This window comes from Mesoplodon densirostris, chromosome 10, assembly GCF_025265405.1.
Source record: "Mesoplodon densirostris isolate mMesDen1 chromosome 10, mMesDen1 primary haplotype, whole genome shotgun sequence".
NCBI classification, from domain to species: Eukaryota; Metazoa; Chordata; class Mammalia; order Artiodactyla; family Ziphiidae; genus Mesoplodon; species Mesoplodon densirostris.
This window is the reverse complement of record NC_082670.1, coordinates 55,672,731-55,698,305: the sequence shown is the minus strand read 5'-3', so window position 1 is coordinate 55,698,305 and position 25,575 is coordinate 55,672,731. Positions and strand designations below refer to the sequence as shown.

Here is a 25,575-nt window from a genome sequence, read left to right as displayed (position 1 = left end):
GAACTATGGGCAGTTCTCAGACAATGTGTCGGGTGTGCAGACTGTTCCCCTTGGCTCTTAACTAAGAACCAGAGTGGACTAGTGTTCTTGCAAATATGCATCTTTTCCCTGCCTGGGAAGGAAAAGTCTCACACAAGGAAGAACCCTAAAATCTTTCACAGGACCTAGAATGTAGGGCACTCAAGATATGGAACCCTCCATGAATTGTTTCTTGGGCACACAGGTAACCAGTGCTCAAAAGGTGATGTTCACATGACACTCCCTTGTTATGTAACACTGAGCCACACAGAGTTCTGGGGGGCATTACAAACAAGGGGAACTTTTCCAGGGTTCATACACACACAGCTCTCCACTGTTAACAGCAGACTTTCTTAGCCTGGGCTCCAGAGATAGACTTCTGGGAGTGTGTAAATTTAAATGGGCAAAATGACATCTTTTTATTTTCTCTAACCTTTAACTAAAATTTCACATTTCCCAGCATTAGCGACACCTATGACTTTGTCACCAAGAGAAACCACAGATATTTTCATGCCGCTTTACATGTGTTGCAGAGGCCTCGGTGAATCCTTTATATTCATCGCTTAGCCATTTCAATTTGTTCGATCTGATGCTAGATCTTGTTAGTTAAACCATTACTATAGAAGTAAATATTACTACATCACAAATTCATTTTTTTTAATATTTGATAATTGTATTACACTATGTTTGATCTTCTTTGAACTCCTGTGTATTCTATTTTATGCATTTGAAGACATCACTGTGAAGAGATCCACAGGCTTCGCCAGACGTCCCAGAAGTACAGGGCACACACATAAAACCAGAGAGCCCTGGGCAGAGTGAAGGCATCAAGCCCTAGCCTCTCTGCCAGGATTTCCTAGAGCAGAGATTTCCAGACTCATCTGTTTCTCTGGGAAGTTAGTAAGGAAGGATACGGGTGCCAGTGACGGACCCTCCGTCATTGGTGGACAAGGGGATTCTATCATGTGTGAGGGGAGCTCTGCAGTGGAAAAGGATGGGAAATTCTCCTCTGAACTCTCTTACGGACACCAGAGATAACTCCCCTATCATGGGCTTTATCGAACTGGGGAAAGATCATTCACTTTATCAGCAGCATCTCACTTTATTTCTTCAACAGCCAAGTCAGGTTCTGTTCATTGCCCTGGTTTATAGAGGAGGCTACTGAGGAAGGAAGGGAGGGATGAAGGGAGGCAGGGAGGGGAGGAGAGGGGTGGAGAGAGAGGGAGGGAGGGAGAGAGGGAGGGAGGGAGAGGGAGGGAGGGAGAGAGGGAGGGAGAGAGAGAAAGGCGAAGTGGGGGGGGAATGAGAGGCAGAAGGGGGAGTGTGAGAGACAGAGAGGGAAGGGAAGGGAAGAAAGAGGGGAAAAAAGAAAGAAAGAAACCAAGAGGAGCCTGCTTCCCACGGGTCTGAGCAGCTCCAGAGCCCTTGTTCTTTCCAAGCCACCAAGATGTCTCCCTAGCAATGAACCAAAGGCCCGTTTAATAATTCCAAAATTTTCCAACCAAATGTGTCCCACATAGAGGAGCCAAACTGACTTGCAAATAAGGAGCCATTTGCAAATGTCAGAATCTTGATAAATAAATAGCTTTTAAGGACAAATGTCAAAGATAAATGTTAGTACACCATTAAAAAAAAAAACACAGGGCCTCCCTGGTGGCGCAGTGGTTGAGAGTCCGCCTGCCGATGCAGGGGACACGGGTTCGTGCCCCGATCCCGGAGGATCCCACATGCCGCGGAGCGGCTGGGCCCGCGAGCCATGGCCGCGGGGCCTGTGTGTCCGGAGCCTGTGCTCCGCAACGGGAGAGGCCACAGCAGTGAGAGGCCCGCGTACAGCAAAAAAAAAAAAAAAAAAAAAAAAAAAAAAAAAAAAACAAAAAAAAAACACACACACTGGCAGAAAACCTCAAGGGGAAATTCCTTGGTATAGGTTCCTCCAGAATGACTTAAATAAGTTAAAGGAAAAAAAAGTAAATAAGTTGCCTAATCACACACACACAGGTGGGCACACACATGCAACACAATGGAAACATGTAGCTCCCAGGCTCTTTCAAGTCCTCTGTGAGGCCCAAATCCAACACTGATTACCAAAAGGAACTTAAAACTGAATCTCTATAATTCTTTTTTTTTTCAAAAAATCACATAGTAAAAAGGACATTAAATTAAGGCCAAGAGTAAAAATGCCTATGTGGGTTGGTTAATGCATCTTGATAAAAACCAAATTAACAGAGCTGAATTTGACAGATGGGATCCTACTTTAATATTTGAATTAGTTCTGCAATTCCTCCACTCATTGAAGAGTTTGGGCAAAAATTTACCAAGACAGTAATTTATCCAAGACACAGAAAGGGATACAGATGCTCGTTTTCTGTACACCTCAGTGCGTTGGTGAACACTGCAAGACAACCACAGAGATGCTTGAAGTTGGCAGTGACACGCTAACCACAGAGATTTTCACACGCCAACATGTTCATCTAAAGCAACAGGCTGAGATCCAAAGAAGGAAACTGTGCTCAAGAGAGATACGCTGGTGGGAAAGGAGAATTTCCTGTCTCAAGTCATTAATTAAGTCAAGTTAATTGTAATATTTAAAAGCACAGCATTCATTTACTGAGAACCTACTAAATGCCAAACACTGGGTTTCACGTGGATTATTTTGAACCCCTGCAGCCACACTGCTAGATCTGAATCAGTTCCCATTTCCTAGACGTGCAGATGGAAGCCTGTGTGTACAGTGAGCTGCGGTCCTTGCAGAGGAGGCTGGTGTGGCAGTTAGTGGCGAGTTGGAGGGGCAGTGTGTCATCCAACAGAGGCTTCAATATGAGCATTTAGACAAAGGACAAGATTACACAACCAAAGAAAAGAGAAGGAAAGAGAGAGTAAAGATGAAAGTTGAAATCAGTGGAATAGAAAACCAAGTTACAAGAGGGAGAATCAACAATACCCTGAATGGGTTGTATCATGATCAACACAACACGTAAACCTTTGCCAAGGGCAAAGGCCCGGAGGAGAAAGAATCACGGGCACAGCCAAGACTCAAGGGATCTGAAAAACTTTTCCAATAAGTTTGAAAACTTAAAACAATATTGGTCAAAGTCCTAAAAGTTTATATGTGTAACTTACTAAAACTGACCCAAGAAAAACCTGAATAATCTTACAAACATTAAAGAAACTGAGTAGTTAAAAATCTTCCACAGTATAACCCTATTTTTTTTATCTTTAAGCCTTTTACTGTCAAATTTCTTAGTATCAGTGACTGAATACACACGTCAGAATTTGATTTTTGTGGAATTGTCAACCCCCTAAAAAAACTTCCTACAATAAAAATGCCAGTGGAAATCTTACAAAAATGTTTAATCATAGTCTAAACAACTGGGAACCATCAGATAAATCCAGAATGTGCCTCTATAAAATCAATGGCCCACCTGTTTCAAGTCAGAGTCACAAAAAAAAAGAAACACACTGAAGAGGCAAAATAACCAAATGCCATGCATGGTCCTTGACTGGAACAGCAGAAACCCCACTGCTTTGGGGAAATTTGAATGTGGACTGTAATACACCCACACACCCACCCCCAGTGCCTCCCCACACACATAGAAATGAGAAGATGATAAAATGTTAACACATGGTAAATAGAGAGAAAGGGAAAGGGTATACAGGGGCTCACTGTTCCATTCTTTCAACTTTTCAGAAAGTTTAATTTTTTTCCAGTAAAAATTGGGGGAAAAAGTATCTGAAAACATGTGAGCAACAGTGTTCCCCTTGAAGCCCCAAACACACCTGTCCTAGATGAAGCTGAGAGCCACCGAACTTTCAAGAAGTAGGTTATTTCCATGTCACACAAACTCAGTGAATAGGAAAAGCATTCTCTGAAAATAGGACAACCAAAAGCAGACAAAAAGAATATAAGAAAATTACAGAACAATCTCACTGGTGTACCATGACTTAAAAAAACGAATAATAAATAAAAATGGCAGCAACCCAAATCCAGTCGAGGATATAAAATAAAAAGTATTATTTTAAATTAAAAACAAATATGCAAAGAAAACAACTCCTATCGTTGATCACATTAATAATTTAAATGAGAAAAAACTGTATGATCAATTCAGTAGATACAGAGAAAGTATGTGACAAAGCTAAAGGCCTCCATAAGGAATATATATACCAACAATCCTCAGCAAACCTTATTGTAATGGGGACGTTTTAAATGCATTCCTTTGAAAAACAGTTCAGGCACTGAGGCCAATTATAGCTATCTCTAGTCAACATGAATTACAGATCCCAACCAACCAGCACAGTAAGGCAAAAGGGGGGAACCTGCCATACCAGATAAAACAGGTCTATACGTCAACAGCCTCATCTTGCCTGGTCCTTTACACCTGTTCAGTGTTTCTTAGTCTCCAGATGTCATTGTGCTCGCTCATCTACTGTACAAACAGATCCACTGACAGGTGGCTGCTTTTCTGATGATATAATTTATATTTAAAGGATGATTTGATATTGGGAAGACAGGAAGTTGACAATATTAAAAGCACCCTTAGGGCTTCCATGGTGGCACAGTGGCTGAGAGTCCGCCTGCTGATGCAGGGGACACGGGTTCGTGCCCCGGTCCGGGAAGATCCCACATGCCGCGGAGCGGCTGGGCCCGTGAGTCATGGCTGCTGAGCCTGCGCGTCCGGAGCCTGTGCTCTGCAACGGGAGAGGCCACAACAGTGAGAGGCCCGCGTACCGCAAAAAAAAATAAAAGCACTCTTACATTCAGTCCCAAAACCCTATTATTTCCAAAGAGACTAACACAAAGTACATTTTTAAAAATAATTTTTATTTATTTATTTATTTATTTTTGGCTGCATTGGGTCTTTGTTGCTGCATGCAGGCTTTCTCTAGTTGCGGCGAGTGGGGGCTACTCTTCACTGTGGTGCATGGGCTTCTCATTGCAGTGGCTTCTCTTGTTGCAAAGCACGGGCTCTAGGCATGTTGGCTTCAGTAGCTGAGGCATGTGGGGTTCAGTAGCTGTGGCACGCAGGCTCACTAGTTGTGTCTCGCGGGCTCTAGAGTGCAGGTTCGGTAGTTACGGTGCACGGGCTTAGTTGCTCCGCAGCATGTGGAATCTTCCCAGACCAGTGATCGAACCCGTGTCCCCTGCACTGGCAGGTGGATTCTTAACCATTGTGCCACCAGGAAAACCCACAGAGTACATTTTGTTAAAAGAGCTTATTTGAGGATTTTCATCCCAAGTCTCCTGTATATCCCCAAATCATCTCTCTTTGCCACGCTGTGTTTGCTGCCGGGGGTTTAAGGTCACATTTTGTGCAGGATATTACACAACAGAGACTGCATTTCAAATCCTGAAGTCCCTGCAGCTCTTGGAAGAGGACTTCTCTTGAGCTTTCCAAGTCTACAATCTAAGTGATATACTTTCATGTTACTTCTTTGCCTCTAAACCATGATATGTCCAGACACCACATTGAGCTAAGATTCGATTTCATGGTTTTCTCAATGCACACAGAGAAGTTGCCTTTTTTTACAATTTGAAGAAAAAAAATAGTTCTAGACTCAAACAAGTAATATTTTATCAGGCAATTTGGAAAGCCCTAAGAATAATCAAAGCAGATTCTTCAATTCAAAAATTGACCAATACCAGGAATTCCCTGGTGGTCCAATGGTTAGGACTCTGTGTTTTTACTACTGAGGGCCTGGGTTCCATCCCTGGTTAGGGAACTAAGATCCCACAAGTCATGCAGTGTGGCCGGAAAAAAAAAAAAATTTACAGACATTATTCTGTATACTTAGAGGTAGTATAAGTTGGTTTTTAAGAACTTGGGATTCTGAAGCTTTTGCACAGCAAAGGAAACCATAAACAAAACGAAAAGACAACCCACAGAATGGGAGAAAACATCTGCAAACAAAGCAACTGACAAGGGATTAATCACCAAAACATGCAAACAGCTCATGCAGCTCAATATCAAAAAAACAAACAACCCAATTAAAAAAGGGGTGGAAGATCTAAATAGACATTTCTCCAAAGAAGACATACAGATGGCCAAAAAACACATGAAAAGATGCTCGACATTGCTAGTTATTAGAGAAATGCAAATCAAAGCTACAATGAGGTATCACCTCACACTGGTCAGAATGGCCATCATCAAAAAGTCTACAAACAATAAATGCTGGAGAGAGTGTGGAGAAAAGGGAACTCTCCTACACTGTTGGTGGGAATGTAAATTGGTACAACCATTATGGAGAACAGTATGAAGGTTCCTTACAAAACTAAAAATAGAGCTACCGTATGATCCAGCAATCCCACTCCTGAGCATATATCCAGAGAAAACTGTACTTTGAAAAGATGTATGCACCCCAATGTTCACTGCAGCAACTATTTACAATACCCAGGACATGGAAGCAAACTAAATGTCCATCGACAGAGGAATGGGTAAAGAAGATGTGGTACATTTATAACGGACTATTACTCAGCCATAAAAAAGAATGGAATAATGCCATTTGCAGCAACATGGATGGACCTGGAGATTATCATACTATGTGAAGTCAGGTAGAGAAAGACAAATATCGTATGACATTACTTACATGTGGAATCTAAAAAAATGATACAAATGAACTTATTTACAAAACAGAAAACAGACTCGCAGACTTTGAAAAGAAACTTATGGTTACCAAAGGGGAAAGTGCCGGAGAGGGGATAAATTAGGAGTATGGGATTAACAGATGCAAACTACTGTATATAAATAGATAAACAATAAGGACCTACTGTAGAGCACAGGGAACTATATTCAATATCTTCTGGTAACCTATAATGGAAAAGAATCTGAAAAAGAATATATATGTATATATGTATAACTGAATCACTTTGCTATACACCTTAAAGTAACACAACACTGTAAATCAACCATACTTCAATTTTTTTTAAAAAGCAGGTAGAAGGCCTTGGAGGGAGTCAGTCTGGCTGCGCTAAGAGAAGGGAAGGCAGATGCTTTTTGGCTGTCTGGTTTGGATTCTGTTTTCCCAGAGACAAAATTCAGTTTTATCACGTCTAGTGAAGTGGGACCCACTTATAATGAAAATGATGAAAGTGAACAAAAGGTACAGATATCCGCTAGACGTTTACTGGCTATGTTCCAAGTATGTTCATTTGACAGACAAAGGGAGCATTACTGAGTCACAGCCCTGGCCGGGCACAGACACATGGGGATCCCTATAGGCAGAGATACAGGATTTCTTAAGGAGCAAAGCAAATTGCCTCCTTATTCTGTGACACTCCACATCCTACTGGCTTTCCTGTTACTGCCCCATCTCTCACACACACACCCCAATCCATCACACTGTATGCATACTTTCTAACTCAGGAGTTCCAATATTTTGCATATTTTCTGGTGGCACGGTACAAAAAGAATCTCTTGGTGCCTCCAGGCCAGCAGTATCAGCAGGCAGCACCTGGGAACTTACTGGAAACACAGAATCTCAGCCCTGTCTTACACTGCTGACTGCAGAATCTGCATTTTATAAACTTTCTAGGAGATTCATTTACACAGTAAAGTTTGAGAAGCACTGCTTTAGCAAACATCCCTTGGGATTCTGCCACAGAGTTGTTTCCCTCTTACAGAGAAAATTCACAGTGGACTCGCTTGCAAAGCCCTAGGGCAATTGTATTCAGTGCTAGCCAATGAGAAAATGGTCCATGAGAATGTTCTAGTCAAATGAACTTCAAGAGGAGTGTAGAATGAGATATAATTCCCCATCCATCATCTCAAGAAAAAGTAAACTATTAAATTCAGGCAAACAATAAAAAAATCATTTTAATTAAACAACAGAAGGACAGTAGCTTACTGGGCATGCAGGGCTTAATTTAACTTCCAGCATATGGACAGCACTGTTTGACCTTCTAGACAGACTTTGAGAATACATTTTCCCCAAATGATGGAAGAATTCTTCTTTCCAGTACATTTGATTGTTTTATTCCAATTGTACATACTTCAAAACTAAGCTATTGCCTCACCTCACATCCCACTGCAGAGTCTCCTTTAGGTTATTTCCTCCCTACCTCTCTCCCCAACAAAAGGGTCTTAATGTAGTCTAATCCAGTATGACAACCTCTTCCAGAATATTGCTGAAACGTACAGAGGAAACCTCTGTCATAAGTGTTACGACAGAGGGACTCCACTCCTCTATAAATCATCCCATAATCTAATCCCAGTAGACCTATTAGGAGAAAGTCTCAACATTGGGATATTTTAAAATATATTCTTTATAATCAAATATGGCCTTCCCGTAAGTCCACTTACTGGCTTTTGTGCTATTCTCTGAAGCAAAAGACAATGCAATGACTCCTTCTTCTGTGGGAGGGCAGCTCTCAGACTGCTGTTAGGCATTTAACCCATTTCCCTAAATCATCTCATTTTCAAGCTGAACATCTCTGTCTTCTTCAGTCACTCCTAAAAAGACCTATTTATCGGACCCTAAAGTCGGCACGTTTTATCAGACTCCCGCCTGCCAGCATGGAGCAGGCACCCCATACGTGCTGGGTCTAAGTGTAAAGTGATTTGGTCTCTGAAATCATTCTTGCTTCTCAAGATTCTCTGTGACGTTTCACCAGACCCAGCTCCAATACGTGGGACGTAATCCATGTAGACAGGACTCTCACCGTTCTTACCAATGAGCACAGACTACTGCTGGTTTGTGTGCTCTCGTTCCCGTTTGATTCTCTCCACCAGGTCACCCCAATTTCAGAACAACCTTAAATCCCCTCTAACCCCCTGGGTTTTTATCGCCTGAGCAGATGCCAAGCCAGCTTTCTGATAAGCTGCTCCTTTGCCACCAACTGTGTGAACAGACAGGCCTGGCTTGACGTGTATCTGTTCAGTTTCGTACCTCGGTCATTTCAGGCAGTTAGAACCCTGATCCTGTCCCTGCCGTTAGGCATTCCTTCCCCTGTGTTGATCATCCTTCCCACATGAAGAGAGAGCCTGAAACGTGCCAGGCTTTGCCCACAACACAATGACACGTCCTATGAATATCTATCCTCCACGGGCTGACCTGTGCTCTCAGCAGCAGGATTTTTTCATTTCCTTCTCTGCGTTAGAGTCCTCTGACCACTAACTTAGCTTGGGCTTTGTTAAGACGCCCCAGCTGCCCCGATTCTCTCATTCTTTTCCTGGCTGCCTGTCTGGATCATATCTTCCACCCTGTCTAGGGGCCCTTCATGTTTTCAGGAAACCTGAAAACAGAGAGAGAGGGCTTGAGTTACACCACTATCCTCTCCAACAGGGAGACCCGCCGGCTTTAGAAAAGCACATCAATTATGCACATTATCAATACCTGTCACGTCACCGAAACACCTCCTGCCTTCTCTCTGGCTCCACCTGAACCACACTGTGGTTGGGTTTTGGCACCCAGACCCTGCCATCCACACCTTCAGGTTGCAAATGTGCCTGCCCTGAATGTGTCATTTCACCAGTTCTAAAACCTCAGATGCCTACCCAGCGAGGCCCGCGGCCTCGTTCTGAGGTCCTCGCTTGTAAAGTGTGGCAAAGCAGTGACATCCTGTATTAAGGAATCCTAGTATTCTCCAGGGAGGGCGTGACCCAGGTGTGAGTTTGCTTGTTTTTCTTCTCCTCTAACCTGGAGGGCTGAATTTAGCTACTTCCTGTGGTGGTTACTGCTCTCTAATTGTTACCATCCTCTTTCAAGTTATATGGGGAACATGATGAAAAATACAAAAAGATGGGGCAGGACAAACTGCCTTGGATTCAGTGGTTCCCAACATTGGCTGCATATTAGAATATCTTGGTGGGTTGTTGTTTTTTTAATCCTGACACCAGGCCCCAGACCAATTAAATCTGAAACTGCAGAGCTAAGACCCAGTTAATGAGTCATTTTTAAAGCTTCTCAGGTGGTTCCAATGTGCAGCCAAGGCCGAGAACGACGACTTCGGCCTGACGGGAGACTGGGATGGGACCTGGGAAAAAAGAGAAGGCATGGAAGGAATTTTAGTCACTAAATTTAGGATCCATTGTTCCTGACACTGGAGACAGTGGCATGAGGTGTATGTATTTTTTTAAAGTAAAGAAGCAAATATGAATTGTTTCTTTAAAAGTTAATATTAGTTTTCATAAGGCATAATTATTGCTGGGAACACTGAGACTTTACATAATTAGCAACGTGTAAGAGTTATTTGAGGATCAGAAAAGGTTTTCCAAGAGCCAGTCAGCCAGATGTCCAACTGGAGGTAAATACAGCCTCTGGAGTTCAGGACGGGCGGAAATGAGGGTTAGCTTCCCAGTGGTTAGCTAGCTCCAGTGTTTTTCCGCTGGTGGGACACTGAGGTACTTGCAAAGTAGCAAACAATCTCCTGGACCCTTTTTGCCATCACCCATCTGTGTGTTGTTTACAGAACACGAGAAGGCCACTGTGAGAGGAGAGACTGCAGACGTTTCACCACAGCTTCGCAGCAACGCCAGCCTTCCTGGCTCAACTGTTCTATTGGTCACTCACATCTAGGGGATGGGGTTCGAGACAGACTGTGTCCTTAATGGATTCCACTCGGCTGTGATTCACGTCAGGATGAGGTTCCAGGGTAGAAATATTCACAGCTGGCAACCACATCTGGCCTCAGAGCATCTTTTTTACTTTGCTGCTTAGGGGAAAAAAAAAAAAAAAAACCCCTACAGAAGCCAGTTGCTTTGCCTGAAGACACTTCAAATACATGCTAAGCCTCACTGGACTGAGTCACAGTGCCCTCTGGCATGTACAATCTTTATGATTTCCTTGGCCAGACATGGGGCTGTATTCAGGGATTCAGAGGATGCTTCTAACTCATTCACAACCCAAGTCTCCTTCAGCACTGAGTCATCCCCTCAAATAACTGATTTCTCTTCCCCGGAATGAGACGAGTGACTTTAATCCATAATTTTCTTCCTCTTCTAACAACTTTTCTCCACCAAATTTCCACACTTAGGTTTCTTTTCCTTTTGCATTGAGACCAGAAAGTAAATCTGGTTTGTTTCTCTTGAAACAAAAAAGCACAGCTGGCGAGCCAGCTATTTTGAGTCATGAGGGCACAGTTCAAAGGCAGCAGCACACCCAGAGCCCAGAGCTGCCAGAGCAGCATCATTCTGCTGGTTTCTTGCACGCAGGAACTCAGAGCTTCCCCCAGGAAGCCAGCTGCCGCATGCTGGAGCAGAACGAACACAAAATTAGACTGGCAGCACGTCCAAGCCCTCCCCGACTCAGAAACCAAGATGAGTCCATACAGTACGCAAGGCGCGTGATCCACACCCGGAGTGGGTCTGCTGGATGGCGGGAAGCAACGTTATTAAGGTCACAACAGGTCCAGAGGGACCCAGCTGGCTGAGATGATCTGCTAGCAAGTTAAACAGAGACAGGAAACCGCGTGTCTGATGTTGTAAAAGAAAAAAATCATTTGTCTTCCTGCCAGCTTTAGGCCTGCAAACCAGAGAGGCTGTTTTCATTTAAAAGAAACTCGACAACAATGAGAAAGGAAAGAAGGAGCCTTTGTGGCTACCAGGAGTCCCTGTCTCCTCGTCTCCTTGCTCTCTGCCTCTCGGGGTCCTGTGGGGCCAGCAGGCAGCTTGTGGGTCAGCCAGGAGCATTTAACCACAGCAGGTGAACTCTGAGTCAGAGTGGTTTCTAGAGTCCTGGTTCCTAAGTTAACTAGATCTAACTGACGTATTTACTGATAGTTCCATCCTGTAAAAAAAAAAAAAAAAAATCTCATGCAACCTAGAGATAGACACAGTAGTGGGGGGAAGACCAAAAAAAAGTAAAAATGGGAGCTGGGATCAAGACAAATGGAAGGTAAATGTAGGAAAACAGGCAAGCAGGGGTGATGTCTGTATGCAAAGTACACGCCCACATATTTGCTAGAAGCATGACTCAAGCTTTTCTGGTAGTACTGTAGGGAGAAATACAACAAAACATGGTCATGTACATCAGGGGTTGGCCTGAAGCCTTGTTCTGTAGATAAAGTTTTACTGGAACATGGTCGCGTCCATTTGTTTACATACTGTCTGTGGCTGCAACAGGGGCTCTCTGGCCTGCAAAGCCCAAAATATTCATGAACTGGTCCTTTACCAAAGAAGCTTGCTGATCCCTGCTCTACTTGAAGCTCTATATGCTTCAAAGTGTCCTTAAGGTCAGACGCAAGTATGTCCTCATGAGGGGAATAATCTTTCCAAAGCAGAGAGCTGAGAGAAATTTCTCCTGGCTTCCTCAGCAAGGTGACAATACAGTGCAGAGAACAGCTTCCTCAACAGCATTCTTTACAGTCAACCTGTCCCTCTGATTCACAGGACTGTTGCTGATGATGGATGGTACTTACAGACGAGTCAGCAGAAGGAATTTTCAGGAAGGAGAATGCAACACGACATTGGTACAAAGTGCCTCACTCATCTGGCTAAATCCAAAGACAATACATTTGAATCTAGGGGAACAATGGTAACTCTTTACAGCCAAAATTTATCGCACAGTTGTTCTGTTGCAGGTTCTATTCTAAGTTCCCTATATGAATAAACACATTTATCCTCACAAAAATCCTATTCAGAGTGAGCGCTATTTCTATCCCCATTTTTCAGAGGGGAAAACTGAGGTAAATTGGTTCACCCAAGGACAAACAACTCATAAATGGCTTAGCTGAGATTTGAACCCAGAAAATCTCACTGGGGAGAGCACGATCTTCTCAAAAGATGAGCATCCTGCTGAGCATCATTTATAAAGCTCGTTCCTAACAAGCCCATGAATGGTATAGCCTCTGGTTGTGCTGCTTGCCTAGGACTGGCTGAATGGGGAGTCTGGGCACAGATTAGCAACCAGGCTTGTGTCCACAGCCTCACATGGGGGTAAGACTGTTGTTAACAAGCACCCCCCACACACCTGAACGTGGAGGGTTGATGGTACTCCCTGAGAAAAGAGACAAGATTCTCCAACTCTCCTGTGGACAAATGGTGGAGAACCAACTGCGAAATCTTGGGAAATTCACACCACTCTCCAGAAATCCATTTCTTTGTCAGTAAAATGAAAAGTTTGGACAAGCTAACTGCATGGGCTTCATTTCAGCATAAAAAAAGTTATGACTCCAAAAAGACTAAGATGACAAGTCTTGGCAAGGATGTGGAGAAAAGGGAACCCCTTTGCACTGTTGGTGGGAATGTAAATTGATACAGCTTCTATGGAGAACAGTATGGAGCTTCCTTAAAAAACTAAAAATAGAACTACCATATGATCCAGCAATCCCACTCCTGGGTATTTATCCAAAGAAATGAAAACAGGATCTCAAAGAGCTATCTGTACTCCCATGTTCACTGCAGCATCATTCATAACTGGCAAGACATGGAAGCAACCTAAATGTCCACCAAGGGATGAATGGATAAAGAAGGTGTGGTGTATATGGAATAGTATTCAGCCATGAGGAAGAGGGAAATCCTTCCATCTGTAACATCACGGATAGACTTTGAGGACATTATGCTAAATGAAATAAGACAGAGACAGACAAATACCTCATGGTATAATTCACATGTGGAATCTAAAAACAAAAAGCAAACTCACAGAAACAGTAGAACAGTGGTTGCCATGGGCTGGGGTGGGGGGCGGGGAATAGGGAGAGGTTGGTAAAAAGGTATAAACTTTCAGCTCTAAGATGAATGAGTGATGAGAATCTAGTGTAAAACATGGTGACTATAGTTGATAATAGTGTCTTGTACAATTGAAATTTGCTAAGAGAGTAGAACTTAAATGTTCTCACACAAAAAGAAAAATATGTGAGGTGATGGATGTGTGAACTGCCTAGATGGAGGGAATCCTTTCACAAAGTATGTGTATATTAAGTCACCATGATGCACACTTTAAATATCTACAACTTTATTTGTTAATTATACCTCAATAAATTTGAAAAAATGCTAGAACGTGACATCAGAAAAAAAGTTATGACTCTAGGAAACAAGGCAACACACCTGAAAGCAGTTAGCACAGGTGGACCAACCACAGCAGGCTCTCACCCCAGGGCAGAGACCATCGCTACTATTGTTCTAGGGCTGTCCATGGTCTGGGCCTTGGGCATGGCGCCAGCTCCCCTGCACTTCAGCTAAGGAAGGGGGTGGGACTCTGGCCTTGAAACCAAACTTTTCAGAGTCCAGGCTTGAGTTTAATGCTAATTCCCTTTCCCTCATGGCCATGGAACTTGCCATTTCCAGAAGAAGCAGTTCAGCTCTAAGTCAGGAGGAAAGGTGGGATGGCCAGGGATCCAGCCATCTGGGAGCTGAGAGCAGTCCAGAAGCACACCTCCTTCAATCTGCCAAATTACCATCCTAACCCAGCAGATGATGATAACAAACAACTGAAGAGCAAACAGATTCAGGCGAACTCCTTTTAATGCCTCCCTATTCCTTGTCCAGGGCTCCCCCAGGCTACCAAACAACTCCCTTGTATCAACAGATCCAGTTCAGAACAACATCTTGTGAAATGCTTCTTGAAGGTATTCCTACATGTCTTCTTGCTTTGGGAAATAGTAGAGTATGATCCCATAGATAAAGTATGTGAACATTACCACGGAAACCAAAGAAACGTTCCTGAAAAGGCACCTCATCTGCTCTACGTGGAGCTCCGTGCCGGCACAAAGTTTGTAACGCATAGAAAAAATGACTTCACTATCGCTATGGAAAAACACCCCCATTTCAGTGGGGAGTTCTGTGACACGAAAGGACGGAGTAAAGCATATTTAGCTCATTTCCAAATGACCAGGTTTAAGACCAAATGTATTCCTCTTGGGCTGACTGAGCAGCTGGGCAAGTTACCAGCACGAAGCTGACAAGACCCATCTTTGGTTCTCTGGTTCCATTCCTAGCTGGGTGATTCACACCAGCGCTTTCACACTTCAGTGTGAGAACAGATCACCAAGGACACTGTTACAACACTGATAACGGATGCAGTGGGTCCAGGAGGGCCCTGAGGTTCTGCTCTTCTACCAAGCTGCCCGGCAATGCTGCAGCTGGTCTGTGGACACTTAGAGTAGCGAGGGTTCCCCATTCAGAGGAGGGGTTCTCCTCAGCAAGGAGTGCGCTCCTTATCTGGAGGAATGCGGGAGAATGGAGGCGCCTACTGTGTACCAGCTGCCACGCCGGCCCTCCCAAGCTTCACCTCCTTCAATCCCCACAGTATCCCGAGGCCATAGGTATCGCTATCAGCACTAAGTGGTCAATAGCGGCACAGCCATTCAATGAGGCGGCCACGTGGCCCAGAGCAGCTTTCTGCTGAGAAAAGGAAGACGGAGTGAAGCCCTTTGGCAAGAACAGAAGTGCGATCGCCCCAGCACTGACCTGAACGGCACTGTGAGTCCTCCCATTTGTATTTAGCCACCTCCTACCGTGATTCTGCATCAAAATAGGAACAACATGCCTAATGTGTGATATTATCCGACGATGGAGGGATGTGGTTCGCTTTGATTACAAACTGTGGACTCAGTACGCTCCCCCTGCCTCTGTGAAGGCACGTGGAGAAGACAGAAGCTGCTCGAGGCACGAGTTAAAGCAACACAAGGGCTTCCCTGGTGGCGCAGTGGTTGAGAGTCCGCCTGCCGATGCAGGGGACACGGGTTCGTGTCCCGGTCCGGGAAGATCCCACATGCCGCGGAACGGCTGGGCCCGTGAGCCATGGCCACTGAGCCTGCACGTCCGGGGCCTGTGCTCCGCAACGGGAGAGGCCACAACAGTGAGAGGCCAGTGTACCGCAAAAAAAAAAAAAAAAAAGCAACACAAACCCCTCCCAAACTCTTGCAGCGCGGTACTGACCCTTGGAGCACCACACACAGGAGGTCTGAGTGGCCTGCTGCACACCGTGGTCAAGTCTCCACCGCAGACCTCAGTGCTGCAACACACCAGAGGGCCGGGCGGGCCTGGCTTCACATCTCAGGGTGAGCAAAAGTCCCCATCGGATATAAACCCCCAAATAATACCAGCAGCTAATAGTTAGGGCGCTGTCGTAAGCACTGCATGTAACAATCTAGCCGCACCCTACCCACCCCTCATTTTAGTTCCATTTTACAGACTAGGAGACGTCAGGTAACTGGCCCAATGTGGCAAAGCGAACAAGTGGTAGAATGGGCCTTAAAATTCCAGAAACCCACCACAGACCCATCTTAACCATTACACTGGACTGTTTATTTCGTACCTAAAACAAGCAGAAATCATCTCCTTGCCCGGCACTCTGCAAATGAAGCATCTTTACTGCACTTGGAAACCATTTATGAAATGAATAAAACTGAGTGGTGTTTTGGATTCTTCAAGGCTTAATGAGCAATTCTAGCCACATTATGATTTTGCAAAGTGGACATGTCATCTGCAAGTGAACAGGGAGCCATTAGCTTGGGGTCCCCACCCCCATCCTGGGCTCACTTTGGTCCAGGAGCCTGACAGGGCTTGTTTGACTGACAGCTGTCACCAGGACATCAATAAGGACCCAGACAAATGCCCTCTCTTCTAACCAGACTCGTAGGGCTTGGTGAGCTCAGGGGGAGATAATGACTTCCTCAGAATTCGACACACCCTTCACCAAGCAGGAATCATCAGACAGGACAGGGAGACCTGATTTTTGGAGAGCAGCTGGAAGAGCGGACCCTGACCTCATTCTAATCTACTTTAGGGAAGCAGGGAGCCACCGGGCATAGCACAAGGCACTGGGGGGTTTTGGGGGAAAAGATAGGTACTGGTTCAAAAAGAAAGACAGCAAGGTCTCTTTAATTCCTTTGTTTTGAAACATTGGTTTCAAACTCATGAAAGCTGGCAACGCCCTTCTGTGATTCACATCTGCTGAAGCTTGGTACACATGGCAGGTAAAGGAGAGCTGATTTACTCCCTTCTCCCTCAGTTCCTCAGAGCAGCCACTGATGCCCCTCGGAATACAGACTTCAAACCCTGTACTAGGGACACAGACCTTGGTGAGAGTCTGGAGACCAAACCTGTAGCCCAGCTCTGCCACTAACTAGCTGAGTAACTACAGGCAAGTCCCCTAACTTCTGTGTTCCTGGCTCTCTGCCATCATCACCAGGGGACAGTAATCTAATCATCTTTCTGGGCCTTAAGACATTATCTCAACGAATCTTCAGTATCTTCAATACATTCTCTGCACATTTCTCAGGTATAGAACGTAAAGGTGCTTCGACAAGGTGAACAAGACCAGAGGCATACAAGCCATCACTACACACCAACCTCTGGGAACCTGAAAGGAGTGAAGATGGGAGGACTGGTGGCTTGTGTAGAGGCCCATCCTCCCCCAAACCATCTGCCAGGCTTCAGGCTTTATGCCAGGCATACAGACAAGCAACATGGAGCAGGAGAGAAAATCAGTGCTAAATAATGCAAAGAGTTGGCATTTGTCCCCCCCCCCTTTTTTTTTTGGTAGACTAGGCCTGGGTGCCTATAGAGGCAAAGGAACACAGTGGTATCTTGTTGTCTGAGGCTGGGCTGTCCCACCTGTCCATTCTTTGGAGGGCTGAGGTCATGGCCTCGGTTAAGTAAACAGAAATCACCAAATACAGGAAGAAAGCAACCAAATTTCTAAAATGAGGATAAAAATCCCAATGATGATGGAAAAAGGGAATAAGGGAATTTACTGGGAGTCACAAAAATGTTCTGTATCTTGATTGTGGTAGTAGTTACACAGCTATATACATTAGTCACAATTCAGTGAAAATAGTATCTTCAAACGGTGGATTTTATTTTATGTAAATTATACATCAATGAATCTGACTTTTAAAAAAAATCTCAGTGATATGATTTGCCAAGTTTAGGATTTCCATGCAGAGTTCCATGCAGAAAAATCTCTCTGGATGAGTGGATGATCACAGACCAAGAGGAGGCTTTCTTTTCACTGTATCCAGTTTGTCAAATTTGAATTTTTTAATATGTACATATGTTATCTGTTTAGAAAGACAGAGATAGAGTGCAAGAAAGAAGGAAATAAAAAGAGAAGGAAGGGGGGAAAACCCTCACAGAAGTTTTATTTTATACACATTTATACATTATGAATCCTAGCTATGCCACCCACTAGTCATGGGATCCTGGACAAGGTGTTACAGTTCTCTGAGCTTGGTTTTCTCATCCATAAGATGGGGATACTAGCAGTGCCTACCTCATGGGGTGGCTGTGAGATTAAATGAGGCCAGGCCATCAAAGGGGCTTAGCAACACACAGCAACTACATTCCCTCTGAATGTCAGCTATCATTCATAGTAGCACTGAAAATAAAGATCTACATTTAAAGAGTAAATCTTGTGGCTCAACTTTTTTTCTCTCACATATTTAAGAAAAATGTAAGATGTAAGTAATCATTTTCCATTGTTTGTAGATCAGAAATCAACAAGAACAGAGTGCTATCCTAATAAAAATACTACACAGAACACTCCAGAGAGCCTTTGTGTTCACCATCTTATTTGACTTGGAGTAGAAAAATTAAAATTGCTTCAAGAGTTTTCCCACCTTATAAACCTGATCAAGGAGGTAAAAGACTTATATGCTGAGAACTATAAAACATTGATAAAGGAAACTGAAGATGATTCAAAGAAATGGAAAGATATGTGCTCGCTTCAGCAGCACATATACTAAAATTGGAACGATACTGAAATGGAAAGATAACCCATGCTCTTGGATTGGGAAAATTAATATTGTTAAAATGGCAATACTACTCAAAGCAATCTACAGATTTAATGTAATGCCTATCAAATTACCCATGACATTTTTCACAGAACTAAAACAAATAATCCTAAAATCCACATGGAACCATAAAAGACCCAGAATTGCCAAAGCAATCCTGAAGAAAAAGAACAAAGCAGGAGGCATAACCCTCCCAGACTTCAGACAATGCTACAAAGCTACAATAATCAAAACAGCATGGTATTGGCACAAAAAGAGACATACAGATCAATGAAACAGAATAGAGAGCCTAGAAAAAAAAAAAAACCCACACACCTACAGTCAATTAATCTTTGACAAAGAAGGCCAGAAAATAAAACGGGAAAAAGTCTCTTCAGCAAGTGCTGCTGAGAAAGTTAGACAGCTGCATGTAAATCAATGAAGTTAGAACACACACTCTCACCATACACAAAAATAAAATCAAAATGGTTTAAAGACTGAAACATAAGACATGACACCATAAAACTAGAAGAGATCATAGGCAAAGAATTCTTTGACATAAATTGTACCAGTGTTTTCTTAGGTCAGTCTCCCAAGGCAATAGAAATAAAAACAAAAATAAACAAATGGGACCTAATCAAACTTACAAGCTTTTGCACAGCAAAGGAAACCATAAACAAAACGAAAAGAAAACCTACAGAATGGGAGAAAATATTTTCAAATGATGCGACTGACAAGGGCTTAATTTCCAAAATATACAAACAGCTCATACAACTCAACAACAAAAAAAACAACCCAATCGAAAAATGGGCAGAAGACCTAAATAGACATTTCTCCAAAGAAGACGTACAGATGGCCAACAGGCACACGAAAAGATGCTCAACATCGCTAATTACTAGAGAACTGCAAATCAAAACTACAATGAGGTATCACCTCACACCAGTCAGAATGCCCATCATTAAAAAGTCTACAAATAACAAGTGCTGGAGAGACTGTGGAGAAAAGGGAACCCTCCCACACCGTTGGTGGGAATGTAAATTGGTGCAGTGTAGAAAACAGTATGGAGCTTCCTCAGAAAACTAAAAATAGAATTACCATGTGATATAGCAATCCCACTCCTGGGCATATATCCAGATAAAACTATAATTCAAAAAAGATACATGCACCCTTATGCTCACAGCAGCACTATTCACAATAGCCAAGACATGGAAACAACCTAAATGTCCATCAACAGACGAATGGATAAAGAAGATGTGGTACGTATACACAATGGAATACTACTCAGCCAGAAAAAAGAACGAAATAACGCCATTTGCAGCAACATGGATTCAACCAGAGATTATCATGCTAAGTGAAGTAAGTCAGAAAAAGAAAGACAAATACCATATGATATCACTTATATGTAGAATCTAAAATATGACACAAATGAACCTATCTATGAAACAGAAACAGAATCACAGACATAGAGAACAGACAGGTGGTTGCCAAGAGGGAGGGAGTTGGGGGAGGGAACGACTAGGAGGTTGGAATTAGCAGATGTAAGCTTTTATATATAGAATGCATAAACAACAAGGTCCTACTATATAGCACAGAGAACTATATCTAATATCCTATGAGACCCAGCAATCCCACTACTGGGCATATACCCAGAGAAAACTATAACTCAAAAAGACATTTGCGGGACTCCCCTGGTGGCGCAGTGGTTGGGAGTCCGCCTGCCGATGCAGGGGACACGGGTTCGTGCCCCGGTCCGGGAGGATCCCACATGCCGCAGAGTGGCTGGGCCCATGAGCCATGGCCACTGGGCCTGCGCGTCCAGAGCCTGTGCTCCATAACGGGAGAGGCCGCAGCGGTGAGAGGCCCGCGTACCGCGAGAAAAAAAAAGACATTTGCACTCCAATGTTCATTGCAGCACTATTTACAACAGCGAGGTCATAGAAGCAACCTAAATGCCCATCAACAGATGAATGGATAAAGAAGATGTGGTAAATATATACAACGGAATATTAGCCATAAAAAGGAATGAAATTGGGTCACTTGTAGAGATGTGGATGGACCTAAGGACTGTCATACAGAGTGAAGTAAGTCAGAAAGAGAAAAACAAATATCGTATATTAACACATATATGTGGAATCTAGAAAAATGGTACAGATGAACCTGTTTGCAAGGCAGAAATAGAGACACAGAAGTAGAGAACAAACATATGGACACCAAGGGGGGAAAGTGGGGGTGGGATGAATTGGGAGATTGGGATTGGGATTGACATATATTGACATATATATACTAACTAATATGTATAAAATAGATAACTGATGATAACCTGCTGTATAGCACAGAGAACTCCACTTTGCTGTACAGTAGAAACTAACACAACATTGTAAAAGAACTATACCCCAATTTTAAAAAAATCCCATGATAAACCATAATGGAAAAGAATATATTTAAAAATGTGTGTATATATATATATACACACACACACATATGTACATAACTGAGTCACTTTGCTGTACATCAGTAATTAACACAACATTGTAAGTCAATTATACTTCAATTTTAAAAAAAGTTTTCATTCCTTAATATAAAGAAGAGATGGTGGCAGTAAGAGAAATGGACCCCAAAGTGTTCTTCCTAATACCTGACGTTGTAGGGGAGGAAAATATGCCCCTACAAAAAATAGAGAGAAGAGAGATGGTTATTTTTAAGCATACTCCCTGGAGCATTTTAGAAGACTCTGAAATCACTCAAATATCTGAGTCATCAGCTGTGCTGGATTTCTTGAGTTGTACAATGAGAAACCACCTTTATGCTGATTATCTTACCTCATAAGGAAACAAACAGTCTGATAATGAATAAGAGGGAAAACATGAATGTGGGCCCATGATTATCACATGAGTTGAAAATACACTGAAAACTGAAGTCATAAATCCCTTAAGAGCTTAGAGTAATATACATATATATAAAATATATCCAACTTGCAAACCATTTATCAACTTTTATCCCCTTTGAATGAAATAAATTCTTCCATTCTGGATAAGCCAGTATGAAAAAGGAGAGAAAAGTTTCATAGGTGGTAACAAACATGTCTGGACATTCCACTATTAGGGATTAATTCCTTTGGCTTAGCCTGGGCCTTGTTTTTAAAGGTGAAGTACTTGGGGAAGGTTAACATGGTAAACCAGGATATCAAGGTTACCATGTTTTAGTGTGATTTAATCTAGTTACAGTGTCCCTCCTAACTCAAATTACGTAAGGAAAATGAGAGACACGGAGTGCTTGTAGGATGAAAAAACAGGAGAGGGAGTGATTTTGGAAAGTGTTGCGCTGACAAGATGTACATGCCTGCCTTTGTACACTGAGAACTTGGCACAGGTGGGGAGTGGAACAGGAAGGGAGGGAAACTGGCTGAAGGACACACGGAAAGCAAGAGGTGGGTCTGCAGTGCCCATGAGCACCATACACAAAGCATGAGACTCATCACTTTCCATATTTGGGACACACACAGTAGCAGGGATAGTGTGTCGACCCAGCACTTGTGTTCCAAAAGGATTTTTTATTGAATTGGACCTGTTTGGGGCTAAAATAACCTTTCCCCATGCTGAATTTATATTCCTAAAACCAAGAGAATATTATTTGCATCATCAGCCTGGAAAAATTAAAAGGCTTATAATCTCCAGTGCTGGAGAAAGTAGATGGAAATTCATATGCTTATATATCTTCTGGGGGAGGAGAACAATTTAATAGTGGCTATCCAAATTTAAAATGTGCATACCTCTGATCCAGAAATTTCATTTCTAGAAATCTATCTTGCAGAAATACTAGCACAAATGTATAAGATGTTTTTACAAAGATAGTCAATGTAGCATTAAGTGGAAAACTGGAGACACCTAAAATAAGCTACCAACTTATTTGGGAATAAGTTAAGAATGGTTAAGTCACTCATAGAAGATATGCCATATTATGCAATTCTGGACAACAATTAAAAGGTGTACAATATATCTACATATATTGTCTTGTTTAGAAGAGAAGTAGAAGTGGGTGGGTGAAAAAAATATTGCCAGGTAATATTTATAGTATGATCAACTGTTTGCATGGAAAGATGGATGAGTGGGTGCAATGAATGGTTGGACAGATGGACAGATAGATGGACAGACAGATGTACAGATGGATGGTGGATGGACAGATGGACTGGTGTTTGAGTGGATGGACAGATGGACAGGTGTTTGGATGGACAGATGGACAGATACATGGATAGATGAACAGAGAGATGGATGGACAGATGGACAGATAGATGAATGATGCATAGACAGATGGAGAGATGGATGGGCAGATGGAGAGATGGAAAAGTGGGTGGATGGATGGATGGGCAGATGGATGATGGATGGGCAGATGGAAGATGGGAGGGAAGGTAGGAGGGAGAGAGGGAGGGAGTAGGGAAAGAGGGGAGGGAAGGAGGGATAATATTGGGTTGGCCAAAAAGTTCGTTTGGCTTTTTCTGGAAGATGTTACAGAACCCGAACGAACTTTTTGGCCAATAAAATATGCATGATGGATAGAGACAAGTGTGCATCCAACAGGCTCTCATTACTGAGGTTAATGTACTTTCCCCTTTAGACAAATCCTTGGAGTATGTACACACAACAATTTGAGTTAAAGCAAGTCTCCCTCCTGAATCATACAGCCTCCTCCCAACTCTGGACCAGTCGTTCTCGAACTTGAGCTGCCTCAGAATCACCCTGGGCCCCCGCACCCAGAGTTTCTGGTTCCACAGTCAGGGGTGGCACCCCAGAATCTGCATTTCTAACAAGTTGTCAGGTGATGCCACTGCTGCTGTTCCAGGCACTGCACTTTGAGAACCACTGCTCTGGGTGACACAAACTATTTCTCAGTGACAAATCATAACGTGGGCCCCGGGAGCCAGATGTGATACAGACCAGAGCCAACCCTGATACCCCTTAAGTCCCTCTTTCCAACAGGTGAAGGGGGTCTGATCCCCGGTGTGAGCCCACCATCCAGCACCAGCCAAGAAGGGATGTGCCCTGAGCCTGCAGACCATCCCGAGAGGAACACTCACCTTCGGAGAAGATGATGTGGTCGTTGCACTCTTCGGAGCTGCAGGAACACATGAAGAAAGTCTCTCCAGACCCCTTCTTTTCCTTCATAATACACTCTGGAGAAGCAGCGTCGTCAAGGACAAATCCATGGTAGGCGATCTTGGGGTCGTGGCAGACCGTCTCCAGTGTGATGTTCTCATCATTCTTTCTCCTGGGGTACAGAGAAGGAGGGGGTGAGTGTGGACCCACAGGGAAGCAGTCTGGGCTGTATCTCCATCAGGACATTGTTTCTAACAGCAGCGCTGCCTCCTGTTCTCCATCACTTACAGGTTGTCCCGTCACATCCTGTGCTTTTCCACGCACTTCAGTTTTTCCTTTGCTTATCTCAGAACCCACTTAGGATCATAACATGAGGGCTTTCCTTGGAGACAAACCTGTCAGAGAACTTTACACGTTATGCCTTAATTAAATCATTAAAGGGAGGGCGTGGGGAAACAGGAGATCGCTAGGTCCTCGGGGTGACTCCAAACCTTCCATCCTGACTGCACTGTGAGGCTAGCCTTGCATCTCTAGTTTGTTGGACAGAATCTAGCTAAATATTACTCAGTCATAAAGAGAACAAAATTTTGCCATTTGCAGCAACATGGGTGGACTTGGGGGGCGTTACGCTAAGTTAAATAAGTCAGATAGAGAAAGACAAATACTATACGATATCACTTAGATGTGGGATCTAAAAAGTACAACTAGTGAATGTAACGAAACAGAAGCAGACTCACAGATACAGAGAACAAACTAGTGGTTACCAGTGGGGAGGTGGGGAGAGTGGGAGGTACCAACTATCGGGTATAAGACAGGCTCAAGGATGGGAATATAGCCAATATTTTGTAATAACTATAAATAGAGCATAATCTTTAAAGATTGTATAAAAAATTAAAAAGTAATACATTTTGAAAAAAAAAACACAAAACCCCTACCTATCCTTAACCCCCAAGCTATTGGAAAGTCTTGGCAAAAACAGTGGCCATGAAACAAAAGGACCTCTCCCTCCCTGCCCTCATAGTTGTGTGCCCACCTGTGTAGGTGGGGGTTTGTGTTTGGTTTTGGTAACAAAATAAAGCCGTGTTGAGTCCTCCGGGATCCCAGGGAAAAGCATGGTGTCCCTGCCTTGTGAAGCCTCCAGAGGCCCCGGGATGGGACAAGGAAGAAACTGTGAGCCACGAAGGAAAGCTGCTCTGCAGCCCTGGGGCAGCTCTTTCAGAGCCCCCTGCCTTCCACCCCCCACTGCCTATAGAACTAGAATCAGAGGGAGGAAGCTCAACCACAGTACTTGAGGCTCCATAAGGTCCTCAACTGCTTCCTCCACTCAGTGCTGTAACGGTGTCTCCTGGACAGGCAGGGCCCACTGTGCAAAACATCTGTGGGTACACTGGAGCACAGAAAGGAAGGATACAGTGAAATAAATACGGACTTCTTTGTCCTGCTACTGAAGAGGCTGTCAATATCTGCGACAAAAGAACCACAGTTATGAAATTAATTTTGGTTCTAAAATATTTCTATCCTTGGAAAGGACTTAAGCATTTCACGTGGTAAGAGTGCACAACTGGCATTAGTTCAATAAATGAATGAATCAGCGAGTGAATGAAAAGAACAGTAAAACTGACCGTGGGAGAGTACCACCACAGAGAGCAGAGTCTTTTATTCCCCCACTGGGCTCTTCCTAAGATAGCCTAGTGTCCGAGTGCGCGTGCCCTGGACACAGACTCTGAGGCTGTGAGATCTCTGGATCTCTGTGCAGGAGCTCTAGGGAGATTCCCCTGCAGGGGCCAAAGGGAGCAATGCTGCACAGAGAGGGGAGGGGGG

General features: G+C 43.5%; 1 protein-coding gene across 2 annotated transcripts in view; it reads right to left on the bottom strand.

Moving 5' to 3' along the window:
* Positions 1–25,575, bottom strand: part of TGFBR2 (transforming growth factor beta receptor 2) — a 101,773-nt gene that overhangs the window by 37,976 nt on the left and 38,222 nt on the right. For both annotated transcript variants that reach the window (XM_060109509.1, XM_060109510.1), the window contains one exon: positions 23,736–23,926. In XM_060109509.1, the coding sequence (XP_059965492.1) occupies positions 23,736–23,926 (191 nt within the window). The remainder of the gene's footprint in view (positions 1–23,735; positions 23,927–25,575) is intronic.